Here is a 20,963-nt window from a genome sequence, read left to right on the forward strand (position 1 = left end):
CCAAAGCCCGTGAACGCTGACGTGATTTTAATCGGACCTGGAGTCCCCGGAATATCAGTGCATTCTTCAAGGAAGAACCATGCAGGCTGTCTTCTCTGAGCTCGGCGGAGGATCTAACACCCAGGAAGTTCACACACGCGCTGGGCTAAATTGTTACAGGGGAGAGGCCTGAGTTGGGGCCCCTATGGAGATTGTTTCTTTGTTGCTCAAAAGACAAGAACTCAAGCGAGAGACAGACACACAGGGCGGGAGTCCGACAGCAAGTGTGTTTGGGAAACACAGGAGCACGAAGCTGCCAGTGGGCACCGGCTAGTCTGCGTGCCCCACGCGTGGGGGACATACAGCTGCTGTCAGCTCGTCAGTAAGTGTGTTCTGTGCCCTCGAGCCGAGGCTACAAGTGGGCACTTAGCTAATCTGACAGCCGACTATTGGGGTTCAGGGGTTACGTACCTCTGTCAGCTTCTCGATTCCCCCTCCTTCTCCCCCTCCTAAGCCTTGGGAACGTACAGCTGCAAAGGCTCTTTCTCAGCCAGTAAAGGCTCTTTGTCTCAGTGAAAAAGTCCCCTTTCCCGGCAGGGTCTCGAGGACTCCCCTCCGCCATGCCGTCCCTTCTTCGATGCTCTGAACGCCGGGCAGACTGCTGAGCTAGCAGGTGAGACACGTGTCCCTTTGGCTTCCTGCCTCCTGTGCTAAGCTCTTTGTTACCGTGTAGTGGCAGGGGCCCTGCTCTGTGTCCCTCTGGCTGCTCATAAGATTCTCAGCTGCGACCTAACACAGCGAGGGGATCAGGCTGACATCACACCCTCCTGTGAGTGAGGGGGAGCGTGCTCCTTATCAACACCAGCAGGACGGGGCCACTGGGCCGAGGGAAGACGAAGCCTCACATGCGTGGGCAGGAGGATCCACGAAGATTCGAAATGATTGGCGCACGCACCCGACCTCGGAGGCCGACAGCGAGGAGCAGCCGCACACGCCACAGGAGGAGGAAGAGGAGGAAAGCAAGACAAGGCCTGAAGTTGGGAAGGGAGCTCAGACATTGGACTTTGCGGGGAAAGAATCGGTTCTTTGAAAATGAGAGGCGGGTATAACTAAACATAAATATATGAAAGGTGAAAATCTAAATAAAATTGATAATTTTCTAAAAATACATTATCAAGCCCTGGCCGGTGTGGCTCAGTGGACTGAGCACCAGCCTGCGAACCAAAGGGTCGCTGGTTTGATTCCCGGTCAGGGCACAGGCCTGGGTCGCGGGCCAGGTCCCTGGTTGAAGGCATGCGAGAGGCAACCACAATTGTTCCTCTCCCTTTTTTAAAAATAGAATAAAATAAAACAAAAAATTATATATATATTATCAAGATTTTCTTGCAACTGCTATAAACTGAACGATTGCCTCCCCCCCAAATTCATATGTTGAAACCTAACCCCAGTGTGATGCATTGAGGGGGAGCTTTGGAGGTGGTTGGGGTCAGTGAACAGGAGCTCCCCCACCCCTTCCGCCGTGGAGGACAGAGGGAGAAGGTGCCCCTTCTGTGACCCAGGAAGTGGGTCCCCACCGGACTCGGAGTCTGCAGGCACCTTGACCTTGGACTTTCAGCCTCCAGAGCTGTGAGAAATAAATTCTGTTGTTTATAAGCCATCTCCCCAGCGGAGTTCTGTTATAGCTGCCTGAGCAGACTAAGACACAGGGAGGGAGAAACCCTGAATGGCTCAGTAACACGGGAGTGGGGGAGTCAGTGAATCTAGGCCGTACGAATAAGGCTAGAACATTCCTGTACAAGACTCTGGGAGATATACGAGAGAGGACCAAAAAATCCCGTAATTTATTTATAAAAATTGTGTATTTATTCTTACATGTGTAAACTTCAGTCACCTTCAAAGTCCTCTCCATTTCATGCAGTGCAACTATGGAGAAGTTTTTTCCACTGCTCAGAACAGTTTGAATTTGTTGGTTTTGATGCCTTCTAGTGCTTCTGCCATTTTCTGTTTCAGCTCTTCCACATTGGCAAAATGTTTCCATTTGAGGGCTGTTTTCATTTGGGGCAACACAAGACAGTTGCTGGGGTGAGGTTGCATGAATAGGGAGGGTGGAGCACAGGAGTCACACCGTTTTTGGCCAAAAACTGCTAAACACTCAGTGCCATCTGGGCAGGCGCGCTCATAAATCACCCATCGTGAAATGGACAAACGTGTTGGAAGAGTCTTAAAAAAAATTCACTGCAGCCAAATGCAGCCTCTCACAACAACACCAGCTGGCGCATTGATACAGAGGGGTTCCTAGGACACTCACCTAGTGGGGGAAGCCTGGACTACTCGGGGCCTGCCGTTCAGAAGATGATTCCAGGTTTTTTGGGGTGCCCCCTCATACAGTTTCAGTTTCCCTTGAATGAATCCCTTGTGAAGACACTGGGGCAGTTTCCCAGAGTGGCCGCTCCCCGGGCAGGGCAGGAGGCCCACATGCCTCATGATCTCACTAGTACGCACTGCTGTCCATCTGGACATTCTGGAAGATCTATCTCCAGATGATTAATGATGTTAAGAACATTTCCCCATCCTTACTGACCATTTGTATATCTTTCTGTGTGTAAAGTGTCTTTTCAGTTATTTTCCCATTTAAAAATAAAAAAAAGGTGGACTAAAATTTGCCTCTTTATTACTAGGTTGCAGATTCTTTACATGTTCTGGAGACAACTCCTTTGCCTATTACCCATGCTGGGAACATTTCCTGCTGTCTTGTGGTTTGCCTGTTTATTTTCTTTATTATTATTATTTTAAGAAAGAGTGAAAGGGAGGGAGAAAGAGAGGGAGAGAATCATTGATGAGAGAGAAACATAAATTGATTGTCTCTCTTATGTGCCCCAACTGTGGATCAAATCCGTAACCCGGGATGTGCCCTGACTGGGGATTGAGCTGGCGACCTTTTGATATGCGGGGACAACACCAGCCCACGGAGCCACACCAGTCAGGGCAGTACCATTTTATAAAGAAAGGGAAAAAAAATCTGAAGCAAATATAGGAAAATCTTAACATTTGTTAAATCTAATGGTGGATCCATGGATTTTGAAATCTTTCAAAATATTTAAAAACATATTAAAAATATAATGAAGACAGATTCCAATCATAGCCACAAGAAAAATTTCAAGTACCTATAAATAAATTTAACAATAAATAGATAAAGTTTTTATTTTAAAACATTATAAAAGGTTATTGAAGACATGAAGTTAATCTGGATAATTGAGAGATGGAATACTTCTCTGAAACATAAGACTAAGTATTGTAAATTTAATGCAATTTCCATAAAAATTATAAGAGTATTTTACAAACGTAAATTGATTCTCGGCTTAATCTTGGCAATGCAAATGAGAGTGGATAGCTTTAAAAAAACGAAACAAGAAATAACTAAGGGAAATTGACCTTTCTTATGACAAATCAACCTTCAAGCTGTAATAATTTAAACAGTTCAGCGCTGACAACGGGACCAACAAAAAGATAATAAAACAGAACAGGTACAAATTAATTTACCTTGTGATAAAGGTGGCATTTCATACCCACAGGAAAAGTCAATTTTCTGAACCACGTCTGTGGAGTAAAGGATCGGTTGGGGCAGGAATTCCAGGTGGGTCCCAAACCTGAAATAGAAATAAAACTTCTGCTTCTTCATTTCCTTGGGCCGCAGAAGGTCTTTCCAGGGCCCGAGGGACCCGGAAGCCGTAAAGGACCAGCCTGACAGACGCGGCCGCATCCCAACCTAGAACTTGAACATGACCAGGGGCAGAGGCCAGCGACACAGGAGTGCAAAGGGACAGGAGCAGAGGATGCACAGCGTTGAAATGCTTCCCACTGTCCATGCCTGTGCATGTGTGCATTGGCTGTGTGTGTGTGCTGTGCATGTGGCTGTGCGTGTGTGCACATGTGTGTGCCTCCATCCTTTGGGACTCTCTTTAACTGTGTGTATTAGTTTCTGTGGCTGCTATAACAACTCACCACGAGCGTGTTGGCTTCAAACCACGGAAATGTGCTCTCCACAGTTTGGGTGGCCTTGGCCCAGCAGTGTCACTGGGACAAGATCAAGGTGCGGGTGTGCCGGGTCCCTCCCGAGGCTCCAGGGGAGTCCGCCTGCTTCTCTCAGCTTAGGGAGCCACACATCTTGGCTTGGGGCCCCTTCCACCACCTGCACCTGTAAAGCTCCGCTTCCATCGCCAGGTCGTCTTCTGCCTGAGCCTCGCAGGGACGGATGAAGGAGGGCGGCAGCGTGGGGGCTCCTGGGTGGGAGCCGGGGGCAGCTGGCTGAGGTCCAGCCCCTGGGCAACCTAGTTTCTATCCCACTGAAGTGAGAACAGACTCTCTTCTCATTTTGTCGTTTACGTGTTTCAGGCTCCGTGGCTGTGGCCATCCACAGCATGGACATCCCATAGTTCACACAACCGACATGCTGTATCTGTCGTGCCCCAGTCTGTCACCTACCACACACAGGCTGCCGGAGCCCCTCCCATGGGAGGACCCTCTGTGAGACCCTCAGGCTAAGCCCCTGGGCGCAGAATTTTCGTATTCAATTCATTCCACCCCCTTCACATGCGCTGGTGCCGGTTTCTTCCTGTGTTCCCACCAGATCTGTGCTTCTCCACGCGATGTCGCGTTATTTTCCTAAGGACTCAGCTGTCCGGCCCCTTCGTCCAGACAGAGCAGCAAGTGAATTCCCGACCGGGGCTGCTGATCTCCGTCGGAGGGAGCACCCTGGTCCCAGGCAGCAAGCCCACAGAGGCCGCCTTCCCATGCGGAGGTCAGAAGATGACATCGCAAAAATGAAACTGTCAGCGAAAGTGGCTGAAATTAAATCTTTTCTTAGATCTTGGCAGAGAGAGGCTGACCTTGGAGGAAGCAGCTTGGAAATCAATGCCTGTCTTTGTCTCCCCAGGGGACGTGCCAGGAGCCGGGAGGCCAGTCCAAGCCCCCGTGACAGTGCGTTTGCTCAGCTTTCACCAGGAGCCGATGCAGGGCTCCGAGTCCCAGGGGCCGGTCACACTGAGCACGGCTTTCCACGGTGGGGTTCAGGCCCCGCAGGACGTGGTCGTCGAGAAGACGGGTGAAATGATGGGGACATGGGGAGGGGCTCCCAGGCAAAGACCGAGCAGAGGCGGGGTGCACCCCAGAATCCGCAGACGGAGGCTGGCCTGAGTGGCCCTGGTGGGGAGAGTGAGCTCCCTCTGCTGGTCAGTGTGGGACGAGATCCCAGACGTCTCGGTCTGAGGCACATTCCGGGAGCAAGAGGTAGAACCCAGAACCATCTAGAAATGACAGGAAAGGTTAGGTGGGTGCCCCCGAGGGGCAAGTCTTCCACGTCAGCCAACACACAGGCCTCGTGCACTGGGGCGACCTGTTTCACCACGCTGTGGTGCTGTATGTGGGGGGGAGGGGTCTGAGAGGGAACAATGCCACTTGCTCAGCACTCACCCCTTTTCCAGGCACCTCTCCCACCTCCGTATGGGACTGGTGCCTCTAGCTGCTGCCCTGACCGTCCTCCCCAGAGTGGGTGGGTCTGCGGACGCTCTAGGACCATGTAGGCCCTTTAAACAAGCGGACTCTGCTGAGAGACCTGCAGTTTCTGCCTCCGCCCCAACCCCCACTGGTTTGCACAGTCAGAAGCAATGAGGCTTGATTCTCCCCGGTGCTGGGACCGTGAGCTGTGAGGTCTGGTCTGGTGCTGGGAGCGCTCCCCAGGTGTCCCTTCCGGCTTTTTAAAACATGTGACTGCACTTTCTGCCAGCCTGCTGCTGCCGCCACTGCTGCCACCACACTGCGTCCTCTCCGCCCAGCTCCTGTCTGGATAAGTATTTCTTCTTTATATCTTTGTGTGTTGAACTTCCATGCAGCTCAATTTTCTGGAACTTCTGGTTGTCTCTGGTTTTGAGGGAGTTGTTTTCCTTCTTCGTTGTGCAGGGAGACGCAGCGTGTCTGTCTAGGCCTCCGTCTTGGCCGGAAGTTCCACACTGAAGGCAGTTTAAAGCTGTGACTGTCCCTGGCTGCACCAGCTGTCACTGCCTCCACGTGTCCCCACAGACTCCGGCCGCGAGAGGTCACTGTGGCGTGGCTCACTCCAGAGCACAGCTGAGCTGGAGGTTCCTGTGTAGGAAGGGGGTTGTCCAGCTACCCTCTGGGCGTCCTGCACCCGCCCAGGCCACCTGCAGAGTTTCGCCCCAAGCTTCACTCTGGGTGGGGTGGCGGGTGGGGGGGCGCGGTCCTCTTCAGACCTTGCTGTCCTCTGGGAACAGCCCGCCTATCCCCTCTGCCTTCAGGAAGAAGCAGAAAGCTGCGTTTGGGGGGAGATAGGGAGCTCCCAAGGGGGACTGCATCCAGCTGCTGGGTGCCCCGCTGGGCCAGCACATGGTCGCCCCACCTTTTCTGTCCAGGGTGGGGCTCATGCACACGCTTTTAGAGTCAGGTCGGGCGTCCCTGCCTGGGGGAGATTCATGCTCCCAGGAGGAGGCGTGAACCACACTCTGCAGAAACGTTAGGGGCAGCGGGGCTGTGAAGGGCTGGGGACTCTGAAGGGCAAGTTCCCAGAGGCCAGCCAAGCGCCCCCACGCAGCCACGGCCACCCCACCGGGCAGGCGGGCCTCTCCCTCCAGGAGGGCAGCCAGGCCTGCCCGTTAACCTGCCTTGCACAGCAAGTCAGAAAGCTCCCGGATGTCAGGCCGAGCCTGTGAAAGGACCCCGCCCTAGAAACCCCGCCGCTCCCGTTCGATTTAGGCTGCAGGTAAGTCGGCGCAGGCGGCCCCTTTGAGGTCACGGGACGGGTGGGGGAGACGGGCAGGCTCAGACAAGGCGGGGAGAGGCCGCGTGGCTCCGCTCTGTTTCCGCACCGCCACCGGGGACCCGAGAACGTTCAGGCGTTAACTCCACTCAAACAGAGTGGTCGCAGCCTGTGGACCAGAACCTGGCGGTGTGAACGCGGCAGCGTGGTGATGGGTCCGCCGTGGCGGCCAGCAGGCGTCGGCCCCTGGGACGTACCCGTGGGAACTGCAAAGCGCCGCTGCCCAGGGTCTCGGCTGCGTGAGGCGATTCTAGACCCAGGTCCTGCTGTGTTAAAAGCAAGATTTTAAGTTCGTATGTCAGTTAAAAATACTCTCTCCCCAAACACGAAGTTATGAAAGCAACTCAAAAGTGCCCGTTTACCTCTCGGTAGATTGGGCCCAGTGGGCTTCCAGGGGCCTGCGGGGCACAGGTGGTGGGGGCCCCGGGTTGCTGGAGGTGCAACCTCCAACAGCTGGGGGTTGGGGTCAGGATTCAGTTTTATTTACATGTTTTTAGAGAGAGGGGAAGGGAGGGAGAAGGAGGAGAAACGTCAATGTGTGGTTGCCTCGGGGGACCTGGCCTACAGCCCAGGCTGTGCCCTGACTGGGAATCGAGCCGAGACCCTTTGGTTCGCAGGCTGGCGCTCAGTCCCCTGAGCCACACCAGCCAGGGCCGTTTTTCTTCATTGCTTTTAGAGAGCGAGGAAGGGAGAGAGAGGGAGAGGGAAGGCAACATCGATGGGCTGCTTTCTGCTTGCACCCTGACCGGGGACCAAACCTGCAACTCAGGCGTGTGCCCTGACCGGGAATCGAACCTGCAACCTTTTGGCTACAGGATGATGCTTCAACCAACTGAGCCATCCAGACGTTAAATTTTTAAAAAGAAAATAAAGGAAAGAGACAGACTCCTGTAGCCCAGTGTGTAGGCAGTGGCCCGTGGGCTCCAGCACAGCCTGGGGAGCTAGGATACCCTGGGTCCATGGGGGTGGGCAGAATGGGCACCAGGTCCTGGTCTGAACTTCACGTCCCCCCAGACCACCTCCTGTGGCTGCCGGCCCAGCCCCGGCAGGGCAGGGTGGGTGGGCTGGCGGGTCCTCACAGAACTGTGTGTCGCTGCTGCCAGGCTGGGCGCTGCCTCTGGCCTCAGTGTTGAGGTTGAAATGGCCGGGGCCACCTGGCCGGGCGGCCCTCACCTCCAGGACTTGGGACGAAGGTCTGTGCCTGCCCTGCTCTCCGCTGGCGTCAGCGGCCCCACAGCTCCCAATCGGCCCTCGGCCTGAGGAGACGCCCTTCCGATTGCGACAGCTCTCCTCCCGGGACGCTAGCACAGGACACCTGTTTGGGAGCAAAACACCCAGGCCTCTGGGCTCCCACATGCCAGGCCGGGTGTGCAGCTCTGTGTAGTCCTGCTCAAGTGGGGCGGGCAGCCAACGGGCAGCGTGGCCTCTATGGCCTGTGGCATGGCAGAAGGATGTCACTTGCTCCAGAAGATGGGGTGGCTTTGGCTGGGAATCAATGATGAAGACCTAGCCGAGGGTCTTAGATGTGCACACTGGGAACTCCAGGAGGCTGCCCCCCCCCCCCCCCAGGGCCCGAGGAGGAGAAGTCTGAGTTTTGACAGTGAAAAGAACGTTCGCAAGAAGAATCAGCCCTGCACTCTCAGCTGCTGGTGATTCCAGATGGCAGCTGTCACACCTCTGGGAGTCTGGACACCGGAACGTCCCCATCCAAGTCATTCAGGCGGCTCCCTGAGGGCATGCGGTGTACCCAGGCACCGGCGCAGGACAGGAAAGACCAGCGGTGGGAGCTCCCAGGGTCCATCAGAACAAGAATGGTCATCCCCTCAGGCCCCCACCCACCTGACCTCAGTAACTCGCAGCCTGACCACCGTGACTCCATGTTCGCTCTCATGCAGGGGCGGCTGAGGAACTCTGAGTGGACGGGAAGCGTGGCCACAGCAGAAGAGGGCCTGAGCAAACACTGGGACAAACGTCCCAGGCTGAGGGATGACCTGTGCCATGGTGCAGGTGCCTGTTCAGGCTGGAGTGACAGAGCAGCGTGTCCGGGGCAGTGCAGGGGACACAGCTGGGGTGTCCCCACTAGATGAGCTGGTACAGCAACCCAGGTGGGAGGGGGCGGGGCTAGGGGAAGGGGCACCGTCACTGTGGACTGCCGATGAGGAGGCTGGGCCGGAGCGGAGCAGACAGGCTGCCCTTGGGGAGGGCAGCCCCTTGTCCCTGGCAGGCAGGAGGTCCCCAACCCCCGCCACAGTCATGGGGTTGACATCCTCTCAGGCCTGTGACAGACAGGTCAGCGCCCACTTGGGCCAGACTGGCACCGCCCTATGACTCACAGATGTCACCAGGCTGGCACCAGGCTGAAGACGCCACAGCGGAGCAGGACCTGACCGCCAACCCCCTCGGGGGACCCCAGCTGGAGCGGGCTGGCTGGCTGCCGGCCCTGAGGGAGCTCAGTAGGGAGGGGCGGCAGAAGTGGAGGGACGAGGGGGGCGCTCCCACGGGACCTCCCCGTGGCAGCGAAGGCCAGCGTCCGCGTCACCGTCACCACAACGCGCGCCCTGGGCAGCACGGGCCACAGCGGGGAGCCCTCTGCGTATGTCTTCTACGTCAGTACAGACCGAGTGCCCCCCACCCCCGCAGGCCTGTGAAGTCCCAGGCACCCAGGCTGTGGCTGGCCAGCCTGCCTCTCCCTGGTGGCGCCCCTGTCAGCTGGCACACTGACCCAGCCCCGGCGATGAGGGCTCCGTGGAGGGGCTGTGGCAGACTCAGAAGCAAGTCCCCAGGGGAAGCCTGCTGCTGGGTCCACGGGGTGGCGGGCGCTGCCCCGCCGCCGCCCTGGTTACCACGGCCCAGGCGCCAGCTCCCTGGGCACAGGCGGGAGGTCCTGGCCCCGGCCCCGCCCCCCCGGCTCCTTGGGCACTGCAGCAAGCCCGTAGGCCTCCTTCATGGGGGCCTCTCTGACCTGCCCAGACACCAGCGGGCCGGCTGGGCGGTGCCCGCAGCAGGTCTGGCTCCTTCTCCTGCAGAGACCTGTGATAAGTAGAAAAAGAACAAAGTGCCTCTCGAACTTAGAGTAGGAAATTACTCAGCACCCTCCCGAGCAGCTGTCACCTGCCCCAAGACTTACAGGCCCCACGCGGACCTGGAGTCGGGCAACCATGAAACAGACGTGGCCACAGTCCCGCGGCCATGAGCCAGCACCCACGCTGAGACAAGGGGGTGTCGCCCCAGCCCACGCACCTGGTCACGGGCTTCCCCACTGTCAGCGGCCACTGAGGCGCGGCTGCCAGCACCCTGCTGAGACCTGGTTTCGCCCCCCGCGAGCATTTCCCAGGAGCGAGGGCCATAACCCTCCTGGACTTCCTGTTCCCACGGCAACCGCCCCTCAGCAGGGGGCACTGTTGTTTCCCCGCATCCTGCCACGGTGACTCGGCGGGACCTGTCAGGTTTAGTCACTTCGCGCTTAGAATGCAACTCTGGACGACCCAGCCAGTGGGGAAGCGGGAGGGCACCTGCGCTAGGGCTCAAACACTCCTGTCCGTCCTGACAGTGGGGCGCCTGCCTCTGGCTGTGCGCCCGAGTCTGCAGACTCGTGAATAAACGCCTCACTTTGCGGCTGATGTCCTGCGTCCTGGTGTCTTATTGTGAGCATTTCTCACAGACACTTGACTCCCATTTATTCTACCTTCCTGTGGACAAGCAAGCAGAGGAGGCTCCCCGCCTGGGCCTGGGTTACACGCGTGAGTGCACGGCCCAGGGCCCGCGGTCACGGAGGGGCGGAACAAATACTTATTTCCAAAGGACCAGGGCTGACCGTGTCCTTGGTGTGCACGTGCGCGTGTGTGTATGGGCCATATCTGTCCCACAGCTTGTCTTGTAGACAAAGGTTTATTGGCACTCAGCCCCACTGTGGCTGCAACGCCTGGCTGCCGAGCCTGAAATATTTGTTCTTTGGTTCTTTAAGAAAAATGTTGGGCCCCCCTGAGCCCAGAACGCACACTGGGCCGGCTGTCCACACCAGACGCTTGACCAGACCCGCAGAAGGGGCTGGCGGGTGGAGGGTGCCCCGGATCCGTCTCCCATTGACTGGTCCCTGCAGGCTCCTCCCCGCACGGAGGGTGCAACAGCCCAGGGGTCAGGCGCGGGGCCGGGTCACAGCCGCAGGCAGGCAGTGTCCAGCGAGGGGCAGCTGGGGATGATCCGCGCTCTGACCTCGGCCGGGGCAGCCCTGAGGCCCCAGGCAGCAGGCTGCGTGCGGACCATGGCCTCCCAGCAGCTGCTGGTGGCCCCCCCGGAGGCCCTGCTGAAGCCCATCTCCGTGCCCAACCGGCTCCTGCTGGGGCCCGGCCCCTCCAACCTGGCTCCGCGCGTCCTGGCGGCGGGGGGGCTGCAGATGATGAGCCACATGCAAAAGGACATGTACCAGGTGGGCCGTGGGGCGGCGGGCCCCAGCTGCCTCTGCCCGGCGGGAGGGCCGGGAGCTGGGGGGCGCGCCTGACCTGCGTGCCCCCCTCGCAGATCATGGACGAGATCAAACAAGGCATCCAGTACGTGTTCCAGACCAGGAACCGCCTCACGCTCGCCATCAGCGGCTCCGGGCACTCTGCCCTGGAGGCCGCCCTGGTCAACCTCCTGGAGCCCGGCGACTCCTACCTGGTTGGGGTCAACGGCATGTGGGGGCAGCGGGCAGCTGAAATCGGGGAACGTGTCGGTAAGGGATGGGGCAGGGGGTGGGGTGCGGCCGCCGCCCCTGCCTTTCCCACCTCCCTGTCTCGGGCAGGGCGCCTGGGAGCCCCTCACCCCGGGTGCCAACCTCGGCCCTCCCCTCCCCTCGGGGGCCTCCCTCTCCCGGCCAGTCTGGGTGTCAGGTGTCCTGAGTTTGGGGGGTGGGCCCTGCAGGGAATCCTCTGGTCTCGGCCCCCACAGCTCACTGGGGTCCCCAGGCACCACAAGACAGGATTTCAGAGGTAGAACTGCCCCCTCAAAAATCTCAGGAACAAACCTTTTCAGGGGCCTCAAGATACGGAGAAATGGACAGGGTTGCACTCCCGTAGTAAATTTCTAGAGAGGAAACTCAAGAGCAGGAGTGAGCCCCGGGTTTAAACAGCTTGTTAATGGCCAACGTCTGGTAGCTCCAGGGCGCCCTGGCCCCTCGCCTGCTGCCCTTTACCCCTCACAGTGTCTGGGCAGAGGCCAGGACCCCGGGTGGTTCTCGCTGGCAACTGCTCAACCCGGACGGCCCTGGCCTGCCCCCATGCCCCTGCCCCCGGCCTCAGGCTCTCCCCTGAGGCCTGGGGGGTGCTCGGGCCTCTGGGCCTCCCACATACAGCTGGGGGCTCACCTAGCGCTGGCCACACGGTCTGAGAGGGGGGGCCCGAGGGCCTGCTTTCCTGGAGCCCTGCCCGCCGCCTCCATCCATCCCGTCCCTCCTTCCTCCCTCTGCCGGGAAGGCCCCGTCCACTCGGCCTTGAACAAAGCTTGTTTCTTTCCTGTATGATGAGCGTGGGGACGCCCAGGCTGCTGGGCTCCAGGAAGGCGGCCTGAGGAAGGGACGGGTGGCTGAGCCAGACGCAGCGGCGGCCTGAGCACCCTGAGGCCTCTGATGATGAGGAGCAGCCCCATGGAGCACCCCACTTTCCTCTCCCGTGCAGGGGCTGGGGCCAGGGTGGCAGGTCCCTGCTCTCTGGTGTCCTGCTCAGCATGCCACTGTCCCCATCCCTGGCTCCTGCCCTGTGTGCTGGGGCAGGGGCGGCTCACTGCTCACTCTGGCCCTGCCCCCAGGTGCCCGCACTCACCAGATGATCAAGGACCCCGGAGGCCACTACACGCTGAAGGAGGTGGAGGAGGTGCGGGGGCGCTGCTGGCCCCGGGAAGGAAGGGGGCTGGGGCCAGGGGCTGGGGCCTGGTGGCTTCCCCGCACCAGGCGACCCACCACAAGAAGAGCACTCTCATACCTGGCCGCAGGCGGGAAGCCAGGTAGAGAGGGCTCAACCTGGCAGGGAAATTGAGTCAGGAGCCCAGTCCTGCGGGCAGGGCCAGAGGGGCTGGGGACCAGGACACGGCCTGACACTCAGGTGCAGGCTCCTCCCTGACGGGGGGCGAGTCCCAGCAGCTCTGGCCCTGGGGGCCTGGCTGACCTCACAAAGGTCCCAAAATCCCAACAGAGGGGGTAAGAGGCTGAGGCCGCTGTCCTTGGTCTCTGGGAGGAAGACCCTCTCTTCCTGGAATGAGCCCTCCTCCCTCCCAGAGCCGAGACACCAGCTCTCACACACGCAGACCAGGGCCGCACCAACCGCGAGATGGAGGGGGGGGGGGCTGGGGGGTGGGTCCTGCCCTGCCCCCACCGGGAAAAGTCATTCCAGGGGGGCACTGGCTGGCCCAGGGGAGCTCTGTCCCCGACAGGCTGTGCCCACAGCTGTCGTCTCCGACCGCTCAGGCCCTGGCGCAGCACAAGCCGGCGGTGCTGTTTCTGACGCAGGGGGAGTCGTCCAGCGGCGTCCTGCAGCCTCTCGACGGCTACGGGGACCTCTGTCACAGGTGCGCCTGTCCCTGTGGCGAGCCTGTCCCCATGAGCAAGCCTGTCTCCAGGTGGCAGTGCTGGGGGCAGAGCCGAACACAGCTCAGCCCGGGCTGGGTGGGTGGGGGTGCTGGCAGCATGTGAGGCCAAGTCCTCATCTTTCGCTGCCCCCACCCAGCCCCTGTCACGTGGTGTGGGACACAGGCACCTCTCGGGGCCTCCCTTGTTCTTTGCTGAGCTGGGCGGGAGCAGGACATGGTTCTGCACAGCCAGGTGCGCCCAGTGCCGCAGTCTATCCTCCGGTCCCCACGGCCGGGAAGGGTTTGACGCTGACCCAGCTGCCCTGGCCCCAGGGCCTGCCGGCCCTGCCCGCCACCCCTCCCCTGCCGCCCCCACCCCTGCAGGAGCGCACAGGCCTTGGAGACCTCACACGCGCCCTCCTGTGCCCAGCCATCCTGCTCTGCAGGGCTGACCACAGGCTGGAAGGATGAGGCTCCACAGGCAGGCAGGATCCTCCGCGGGGGTCCCGGCACACTGCCAGTCCCCCTAGACCTGCCCAGTGAATCAAGCTCCCGAGTGTGGCCTGGGCTGCCTGCCGAGGGACCCACCTCCACGCCCCACTCTGCCTTTTTCTAAGAAAATGTGGGGGTGGGCAAGAGGCCAAGCTTTTGGCTCCAGCTGGTCCTGGACTCTGGCCTCCTGGGCTCTGACCTCACGGTCAGCGGGCCGTTGGCAGAGAGGGCCCGGCTCCTGCTGCGCGGCCCCAGGCGCCCTCATGCTCCTCTGGGAGTGGGGACCCTGGGGCTGAAGCCCCTCCTGCTCCCCTGTGCTGCCCCTGCCCCAGGTACCAGTGCCTGCTCCTGGTGGACTCTGTGGCCTCCGTGGGCGGGGCCCCCATCCACATGGACCAGCAAGGTAAGGGCACGCCCCCGACACCCCAGGGGGACAGGCTCCCCCGTCTAATCCACACCCAGTGCTTCTGCCAGCCGCCAGGCACCGGCGTGGGGGGCAGGGGAGCTTCTCCAGGGTCAGTGTGTCAGGGGCGCTCAGAGCTCCTGCAGGAGGGGTGGGGACAGGGCAGAGGCTGTGATGCCTCTGGTCCCAGGGGGTCTCAGTGTCCCCATCTGCCCGGCCCCCACCAGCCTGCCGCACCCCGTGAGCTGCGCTGCCAGGGTCACCTTGCAGGAGAAGCCTCCTGGGACCACAAAGGGGGCTCCGTGGGCCAACCCTCACACCCTGCTCGGAAAGGAAAGGGGCAGGGGGCCCGGGGACCCAGCGCCGGGCAGCAGGGCTGTCCCCGAGACGCCAGCTCGCCTCTCAGGCTGGCCGCACTGCCGTGGAGGGAGAAGCCAGCTGACGCTCCAGCCTGAGACCCCAGGATGCAGACCCCACAGACAGCACGTGATGCTCCCACTTCTGCCCCGCGGCACACGTCCACGCGGCCCACCACACCCTTTTCACTGATGACACGCACACCACACTGCTCCCCTCCTCTTGGTAGACTTTGGGGTTCTTCCTGGTGTGAGGCTCTCAGGACAAGCTTGGAGGACAGTCCCGCCCACTCCCATGGGCCCCACTGCAGGGTCGGAGGGCGGGCGCAGCTCCGGAGTCACAGGCCTCCTCAGGGACGGCGCTGTGTGCTTTCGTGGGGGGTCGGGAGGCTCGTATCCTGCAGCGAACACAGACCCGCCTGCCACCCCCTCTGCTCTGCTCCTCCACGCTGGGCCCAGGCAAGGCTCTCCGCAGGCCAGGCAGGCACTCAATGCGTGTCCCGCAGCCCAACTCCACCTCCCATGGGGACACCGTCTGCCCCACAGGGCAGGGCCTGGTCCCGCAAGAACGACCCCCTCACCTCAGACACCAGTTGCATGGTGGGTCCCCAGGTTACCTGAGACGGTTGGTCTTTCAGGGTCCTGTGCTTCAGGGGCACCCCGCTGGAATGACCCCACGCTGGGTGGGTTCCACCCTCGCGAACACACGTCCCTCTCCCCACAGGCATCGACGTCCTGTACGCGGGCTCCCAGAAGGTCCTGAACGCCCCGCCGGGCACTGCGCTCATCTCGTTCAGTGACAGGGCCAGGTGAGTGACCCAGAGCAGGATGTGCAGGGGTCAGGTGGCCCCCAGGAGGGAAGGACAGAGCAGGAAGGGAAGGGGGCCTCGGGTCACGCTCAGAGGGGCCCCTGGAATGCTCCTCACCTGCCCTAGACAGGTGCGCCCCCCTCCGACAGGTGTGCCAAAGCCAGGTTTCTGGGGAGCAGGAAGCTGGGACATGGGGAGGCCATGCAGGTGGGGCGACGGCCTGTCCAGGCCAGCCTTCAGAAGACGCTCCTCAGGGACGCGGGGCCGGGCATTCCAGGGGTCCCAGCTTCAGGCCGGGGACCAGGGTCCATGGCCAGCCTCCCGGTGCCGCCAGCCCAGGCTCAGCATCTAGGAGCCGGCGCGGGAGCTATTCTGTGGGGCAGGCATGTGCCACCTCCGCCCAGCTGCAGGCCCACTGTCCCACGTCCCCAGTGTCCACCCTGAGCCAGGCCAGTGTAGGCTGGGGGGAGAGAGGGGGACCGGCCCCAGCAGGCTGTGAGCAGGTATCGGCTGGTGCCGTTTACAGAACAGAGGCTGCTTGGGGCGAGATCAGGGATTCTGTGTCCGAGGGGACCCGGGCGGGGCACGGAGGCCCCCGGGTCTGAGTTCTGAGCTCAGGGAGAGGCCGGACTGGGGGGCCGCCCTGGAGGCATCCGGCCTGCGGGGTGGGGTTGCCTAGAGGCCCCTCCATGCCTCCCAGCTTCACAGACTGTACCCCAAGGGTGCGGTGGCCTCCAGGAGCGGTGGGGCCCAGCCTCAGTCTCCCCTTTGTCACCCCGTTGTGTTTGGACTCACCCATGAAGCAGCAGCCCCTCCTGCCCTTTGGGGACCCCGCCTTTCACTGACCTCTGACCTGGGGACTGAGACAAGATGACTCCCAGGGAGGGGCCCGTGCGGCAGGGGCCCATGCCCATGGCAGAGGGGCAGGCCAAGTGCCTGGGCCCGTCCTGGAGTTCCCACTTCTGAGAAACAAGGGCCCGGCGTGACAGCCGCACAGGCTCAGGCGGATCCCTCCTCCCCAGGAATAAGATCTACGCCCGGAAGACAAAGCCCTACTCCTTCTACCTGGACATGAAGTGGCTGGGCAACTTCTGGGGCTGTGACGACAAGCCCAGGATGTGAGGCTGGGGCGGGGCGGGGCGGGGCGGCGTGGGGGTGGGCTGAGGGCCGCGGGGGACCTCCCACTGCCCCAGCCCCTCATCAGTTTTCTCACTGGGTTCCAGACCCCCATCAGCTCCCCTTCCCTGGCTCCCTCACTTCTCCCGGGCCTGGGCCCTGTCCTCCCAGAAGTCCCAGCCTAGCAGCAGACACTTTGGACCTGACCACATCGCCCCATTTCTGGGTCTCAGTTTACCCCCATCTGAAAAGGAGGGGGTGAACCAGGGGCTGTCTGTGAGGTGGCTCCAGCCCTAACACAAGGCCCCTCATGCCTCCCATGGGGACAGGAACGCCAGGGGTCGTGCCCTGCCAGGTGGCGACCAGCCGGTCAGCACCTCTCAGGCGTGGCCCTGCTCCTGCAGACCCAGGCGCCCTGCCAGCTCCATGTCCTTGACTCCTAGACTGGAGTGTCCCCTGGGAAGGGAGCTGGCCCGTGGTCACTGGGGAGACCCCGCTGCTGCCCATCCCCGCCCCGTGACCGGGACCATACCTCATCCTGTCCTCCAGGTACCACCACACCACCCCGGTCATCAGCTTGTACAGCCTGAGAGAGAGCCTGGCCCTCATCGCGGAAGAGGTGAGGCGTGGGGGCGCTGGCCGTGGGCCGAGGGGGCGGGGGCCGGCGTGGGTGCTGAGGGGAGCAGCTGTGAGGGCCCAGCCAGCAGACGGGGCCTGAGGTGTGGACGGGAGCGGGTGAGGGGCCAGGAGCAAGGCCAGAGCCGGACTGTGAGTTACCACGGCCGGAGTTCAGCAGCCCGGGCCCGTTTCTGCGCCCAGACCGGGGCAGGAGCCGGGCGGAGACCACGCCAGCACCCCCGTCCACAGAAGCAGCTGGCTCTGTGCGGGCTCAGGACAGGACCTCCGTGGGCCGGGCCAGCCCCAGCCCAGAGGCCGGAAGACAGGGCTGTGGGTGGCCCCCGTGAGCAGCAGTGTCCGCCCCAAAAGCCTCCACCCCAGGGCTGAGCTGGAGTCGGGGTGGCGGCCCCCAGCACCCAGGCTGGGCCATGTGCTCACAGGGGTGGCTCTGAAGGGGCACAGGCTGTGGGGTCCATGTTGGGGAGACAGGAGGCGGTGTGTGCCCCAGAAAGGCCCTGCCAGTCCGGGTCAGACCCCCACCTGATCGAGGTGCTGCCCCTCCCCCTCCCAGGGCTCCAGGCTGGCAGGGCCCCGCCCCTCACCCAGACTACTTCCACCTGCCCTGAGGTAGCCCCTGGGGCAGAGCCGCCCCGAAACGGGGCCCAAGGGGCTCCAAGTCCAGGGCGGGAAGGAGCCCTCGCAGCCCTCGCAGCCCCTGAGGGTGGAAGCCAGCTTCCCCGGCCCAGCCGCGGGCACCCCCTGACACCCGCTCCCCCCGCAGGGCCTGGAGAACTGCTGGCGCCGGCACCGCGAGGTCACCGCCTACCTGCAAGGGCGCCTGCAGGCACTGGGCCTGCAGCTCTTCGTGAAGGATCCCGTAAGGGGCGCAGGGGCGGGGGGGCGGGGCAGGCAGGCTGGGCCCGTGGCAGCCCCGGCTAGGTGGACACGGGTCCCCGTGTTTCGTTGAGGGGGGACAGTCCCGGGGGCCATCACTGCCAAGGTCACAGCTCCCTGGTCTCTGACTCTCAGGACACTTAGTTTGAGACCCCAGCCCCCCCAAAGGCCCCGCCTCACTGAACCGGCCTCCAGAGCCCCAGCCAGGCACCAGCGGAGGACCCCGAGGCCCCCCTGGTGCAGGGGGTGTGACCTGCTTGAGGGGCCAGCCGCCCAGAGGCACCTGTGGGTCAGCAGCAGCCTCAGGCTCCGTCTCACCCTGTAACCCCCAGCCCCACCCACGCTCTGAAGCCCCAGGGCCGGGGTGGGGCAGCCCTGCACTGACCCGATGGCGCTGAGCTGGCCTGTCCTGCAGGCACTGCGGCTGCCCACTGTCACCACGGTGGCCGTGCCCGCCGGCTACGACTGGAAAGACATTGTCAACTACCTCATAGACCACTTCTCCCTGGAGATCACCGGCGGCCTCGGGCCCTCCTTGGGGAAGGTGAGCAGGGGGCATCGGCGCAGAGACTAGAGCCGCCCCCACACAGAGCTCAGCCGTGTCCGGGCGGCAGGGGCGGCAGAAGGGCACATCCTCCTCTGGACCCCAGGGCCTGTGCAGGGGGCACCTGGGCCCGTCCTCCCCAGCTGCTGAGGTGCAGCCCCTCTGGTTCCCCCCAGAATGCCCTTCCTTCCCTCCGTGTGGCCGACCAGACAGGAGGCCCGTGCCCTGTCCAGCTGCTCTGAGTGGCCTCACGGACCACTGCCCTGGGCGTCCTTCTTGAGCTCTTCTTGGGCCTGGGGGCTCGCTGTGCGACTGGAGGAAGTTCCCAGCTGCCCTGGGCACCCGGGGGGGCCCCCCGTTGGGAAGCCCACCTGGCTCTGCAGAGACCACAGCCAGGACCAGGCGGGGTCCTGGAGAGAGGCCAGCGTCTCGCCCCTGCTGACCCCCAGGTGCTTCGGATCGGGCTCCTGGGCTGCAACGCCACCCGGGAGAACGTGGACCTAGTGACCGAGGCCCTGCAGGAGGCCCTGCAGCGCTGCCCCCGGAACAAGTTGTGACCTGGCCTCCTGGCTCGTCCCTCCTGAGGGGGCCGGAGCCCAAGTGGACTCTGAGACAGACAGACAGCTGCCAGCCCCAGGCAGTCCGGCTCCTTCCTCGTGGAACTTCCTGGAAACGGCCCTTTGGGCTCAGGGCCCACAGCTCCTCCCAGATGACCCGCAGTGCCCAGGCCCCTGGCCTTCTGCAAACAATAAAGAGCAGGCAGTCACATGTCCTCACTGTGCGGGGGCTGCGCTGTGGGCAGGGGGCTGGCGGGAAGGCGCCTCTGCCCTGATCGCTCCTCTGCTGCGGGGAGTCACAGGGTGGACCCCCACCGGGGGCTGGCAGAAGGGGTGGCAGGGGCCCTGGATCTCACACCTGCAGAGCACATCACCCGCGGCCTCCAGGGGAACCCATGACCCCAGGCTGGCTGTGGCCTGAGCCCCGCTGACGAGGGCAGCGCAGGACGTGCCTGGAGCACAGCCAGGACCTGAGCCCGGGGACTGCTCCCCTGCCACTGGGCCTCAGCTATGCAGCTGAGGGAGGCCTGGGGCCCAGCGTCTCCCCACTTGGGCTTGGCTCCCTCTGACTCTGTCCCTTAGCTCTGCCCCTCACTTGGGGTCTCCGCCTGTGCAGAGCATCCTCGGCCTCTCCCCAGCGAAAGCATCAGACCGGGCCTGCTCCTGACCATCTGGACCAGGGATGCTCCGGGCCGTCACAGCCACGTGCACATCTGCTGGTCGTCCCCGGTCCTGAGGGCCCCTGGGGGGACGGCCGGTAGGGGGGACACCCCAGCCAGGGCAGCCGGGTTTCTGTGGATGGAAGGGGCCGGCCTGCCCCGCGCTGTGTGCACTGGGCAGACCAGAGGCAGCCCACCCCACGCTGCTCACAGCCACCAGGAGAGACAGGCACTCACGGGACATTCGCGTCATAGCTGTGATCAGCCCAGGACCTCAGAGGGTCTGAAATCCAAAGGCAAAGGGGTGGGGGGCTCTTCCAGAGGAGGCCAGCAAGTCTGGGGGCCTGAACACGCAGGGCCACGCGGGTCACCTTCAAGACTCGGGCCTTTGTGCTGAGAGCAGCCGTGTTGAAGTCGGGTTTCCCCAGAAGCCGACACTGAGAATCCAGGTACAGGGACCATCCAGGAGCAGGTCCCCTGAGCCCCCCCATCCGGGCGGGGACCCCCCCATCCGATTTCCATCCCCGCTGCTCAGGTTGGCAGGTGCTGGAGTTCTCGCACACAGACCCACACAGCGCGCTGCTTCTCTCCCTCGGCTCCGTGCTGTGCGGGGTGGCAGGGTGTCTGTGGCTGGGTGCTGACCCACTGCGGGGACACAGCGCAGTTTGTCCACTGCCGACGGACCGCGGGGTGACTCCCACGGGGGGCTGTTATGAATAAAGGGGTAACAAATGCTCTTAGACAGACTTGTGCAGACCCCGACTCCTTTCTCCTGGGTGATATCCAGAGCGGGACTGCGGGGTCAGGGGTAAGACGGGCCGAGCGCTGGGAGGCCCCACCAATAAATCCTCAGAAGAGGTCGCCACGTGTCACATGGAGGCCCACAGCCTCCCTCCCACTCGCGTCTTTTTTCCCCAGTGGGTGTGAAACTATCTGATGTGGTTTTACCCTGCATTTCCCTGAGGAGGAACAGTGTCAAGCATCTTTTTACGTGTTTATGGGCCCTTGGGCATCTCCCTTGGAGAAGCGTCGGCTCGACTACTTTGGTACATGGCCTGACTTCCATCTTTCTGTCGTTGATCCGTGACCGTCGTCCGGGCTCTGGAGACTCGGACGCACCGCCGTGAACATTCTCTCCTGCCCCGTGGCCGACCGCGTTTGCTCTTAGCC

At 62.1% G+C, this 20,963-nt stretch overlaps 1 protein-coding gene across 1 annotated transcript; it reads left to right on the top strand.

Moving 5' to 3' along the window:
- Positions 1 to 10,888: 10,888 nt before the first annotated feature.
- On the top strand, positions 10,889 to 19,203 carry AGXT (alanine--glyoxylate aminotransferase). The gene is made up of 11 exons (XM_090285353.1): positions 10,889 to 11,234; positions 11,327 to 11,519; positions 12,590 to 12,654; positions 13,245 to 13,345; positions 14,170 to 14,240; positions 15,321 to 15,405; positions 16,428 to 16,523; positions 17,071 to 17,140; positions 17,921 to 18,016; positions 18,449 to 18,577; positions 19,027 to 19,203. The coding sequence occupies exons 1-11, from the start codon at positions 11,004 to 11,006 to the stop codon at positions 19,132 to 19,134; spliced, it is 1,245 nt and encodes a 414-aa protein (XP_090141479.1). The 5' UTR covers positions 10,889 to 11,003; the 3' UTR covers positions 19,135 to 19,203.
- The last annotated feature ends 1,760 nt before the right edge of the window (positions 19,204 to 20,963 follow it).

The sequence above is a fragment of the Furipterus horrens genome, unplaced genomic scaffold (genome assembly GCF_987537825.1).
Source record: "Furipterus horrens unplaced genomic scaffold, mFurHor1.1.pri manual_scaffold_1, whole genome shotgun sequence".
Taxonomy (NCBI): Eukaryota; Metazoa; Chordata; class Mammalia; order Chiroptera; family Furipteridae; genus Furipterus; species Furipterus horrens.

What these genes read in the sequence shown, in the direction of transcription:
- AGXT (XM_090285353.1), top strand. Translation starts at nt 11,004, where the DNA reads ATGATCCGCGCTCTGACCTCGGCCGGGGCAGCCCTGAGGCCCCAGGCA. An exon ending in TGCAAAAGGACATGTACCAG is followed by an intron (nt 11,235 to 11,326) that starts GTGGGCCGTGGG and finishes CCCCCCTCGCAG; the next exon opens with ATCATGGACGAGATCAAACA. An exon ending in TGGCCCTCATCGCGGAAGAG is followed by an intron (nt 17,141 to 17,920) that starts GTGAGGCGTGGG and finishes CTCCCCCCGCAG; the next exon opens with GGCCTGGAGAACTGCTGGCG.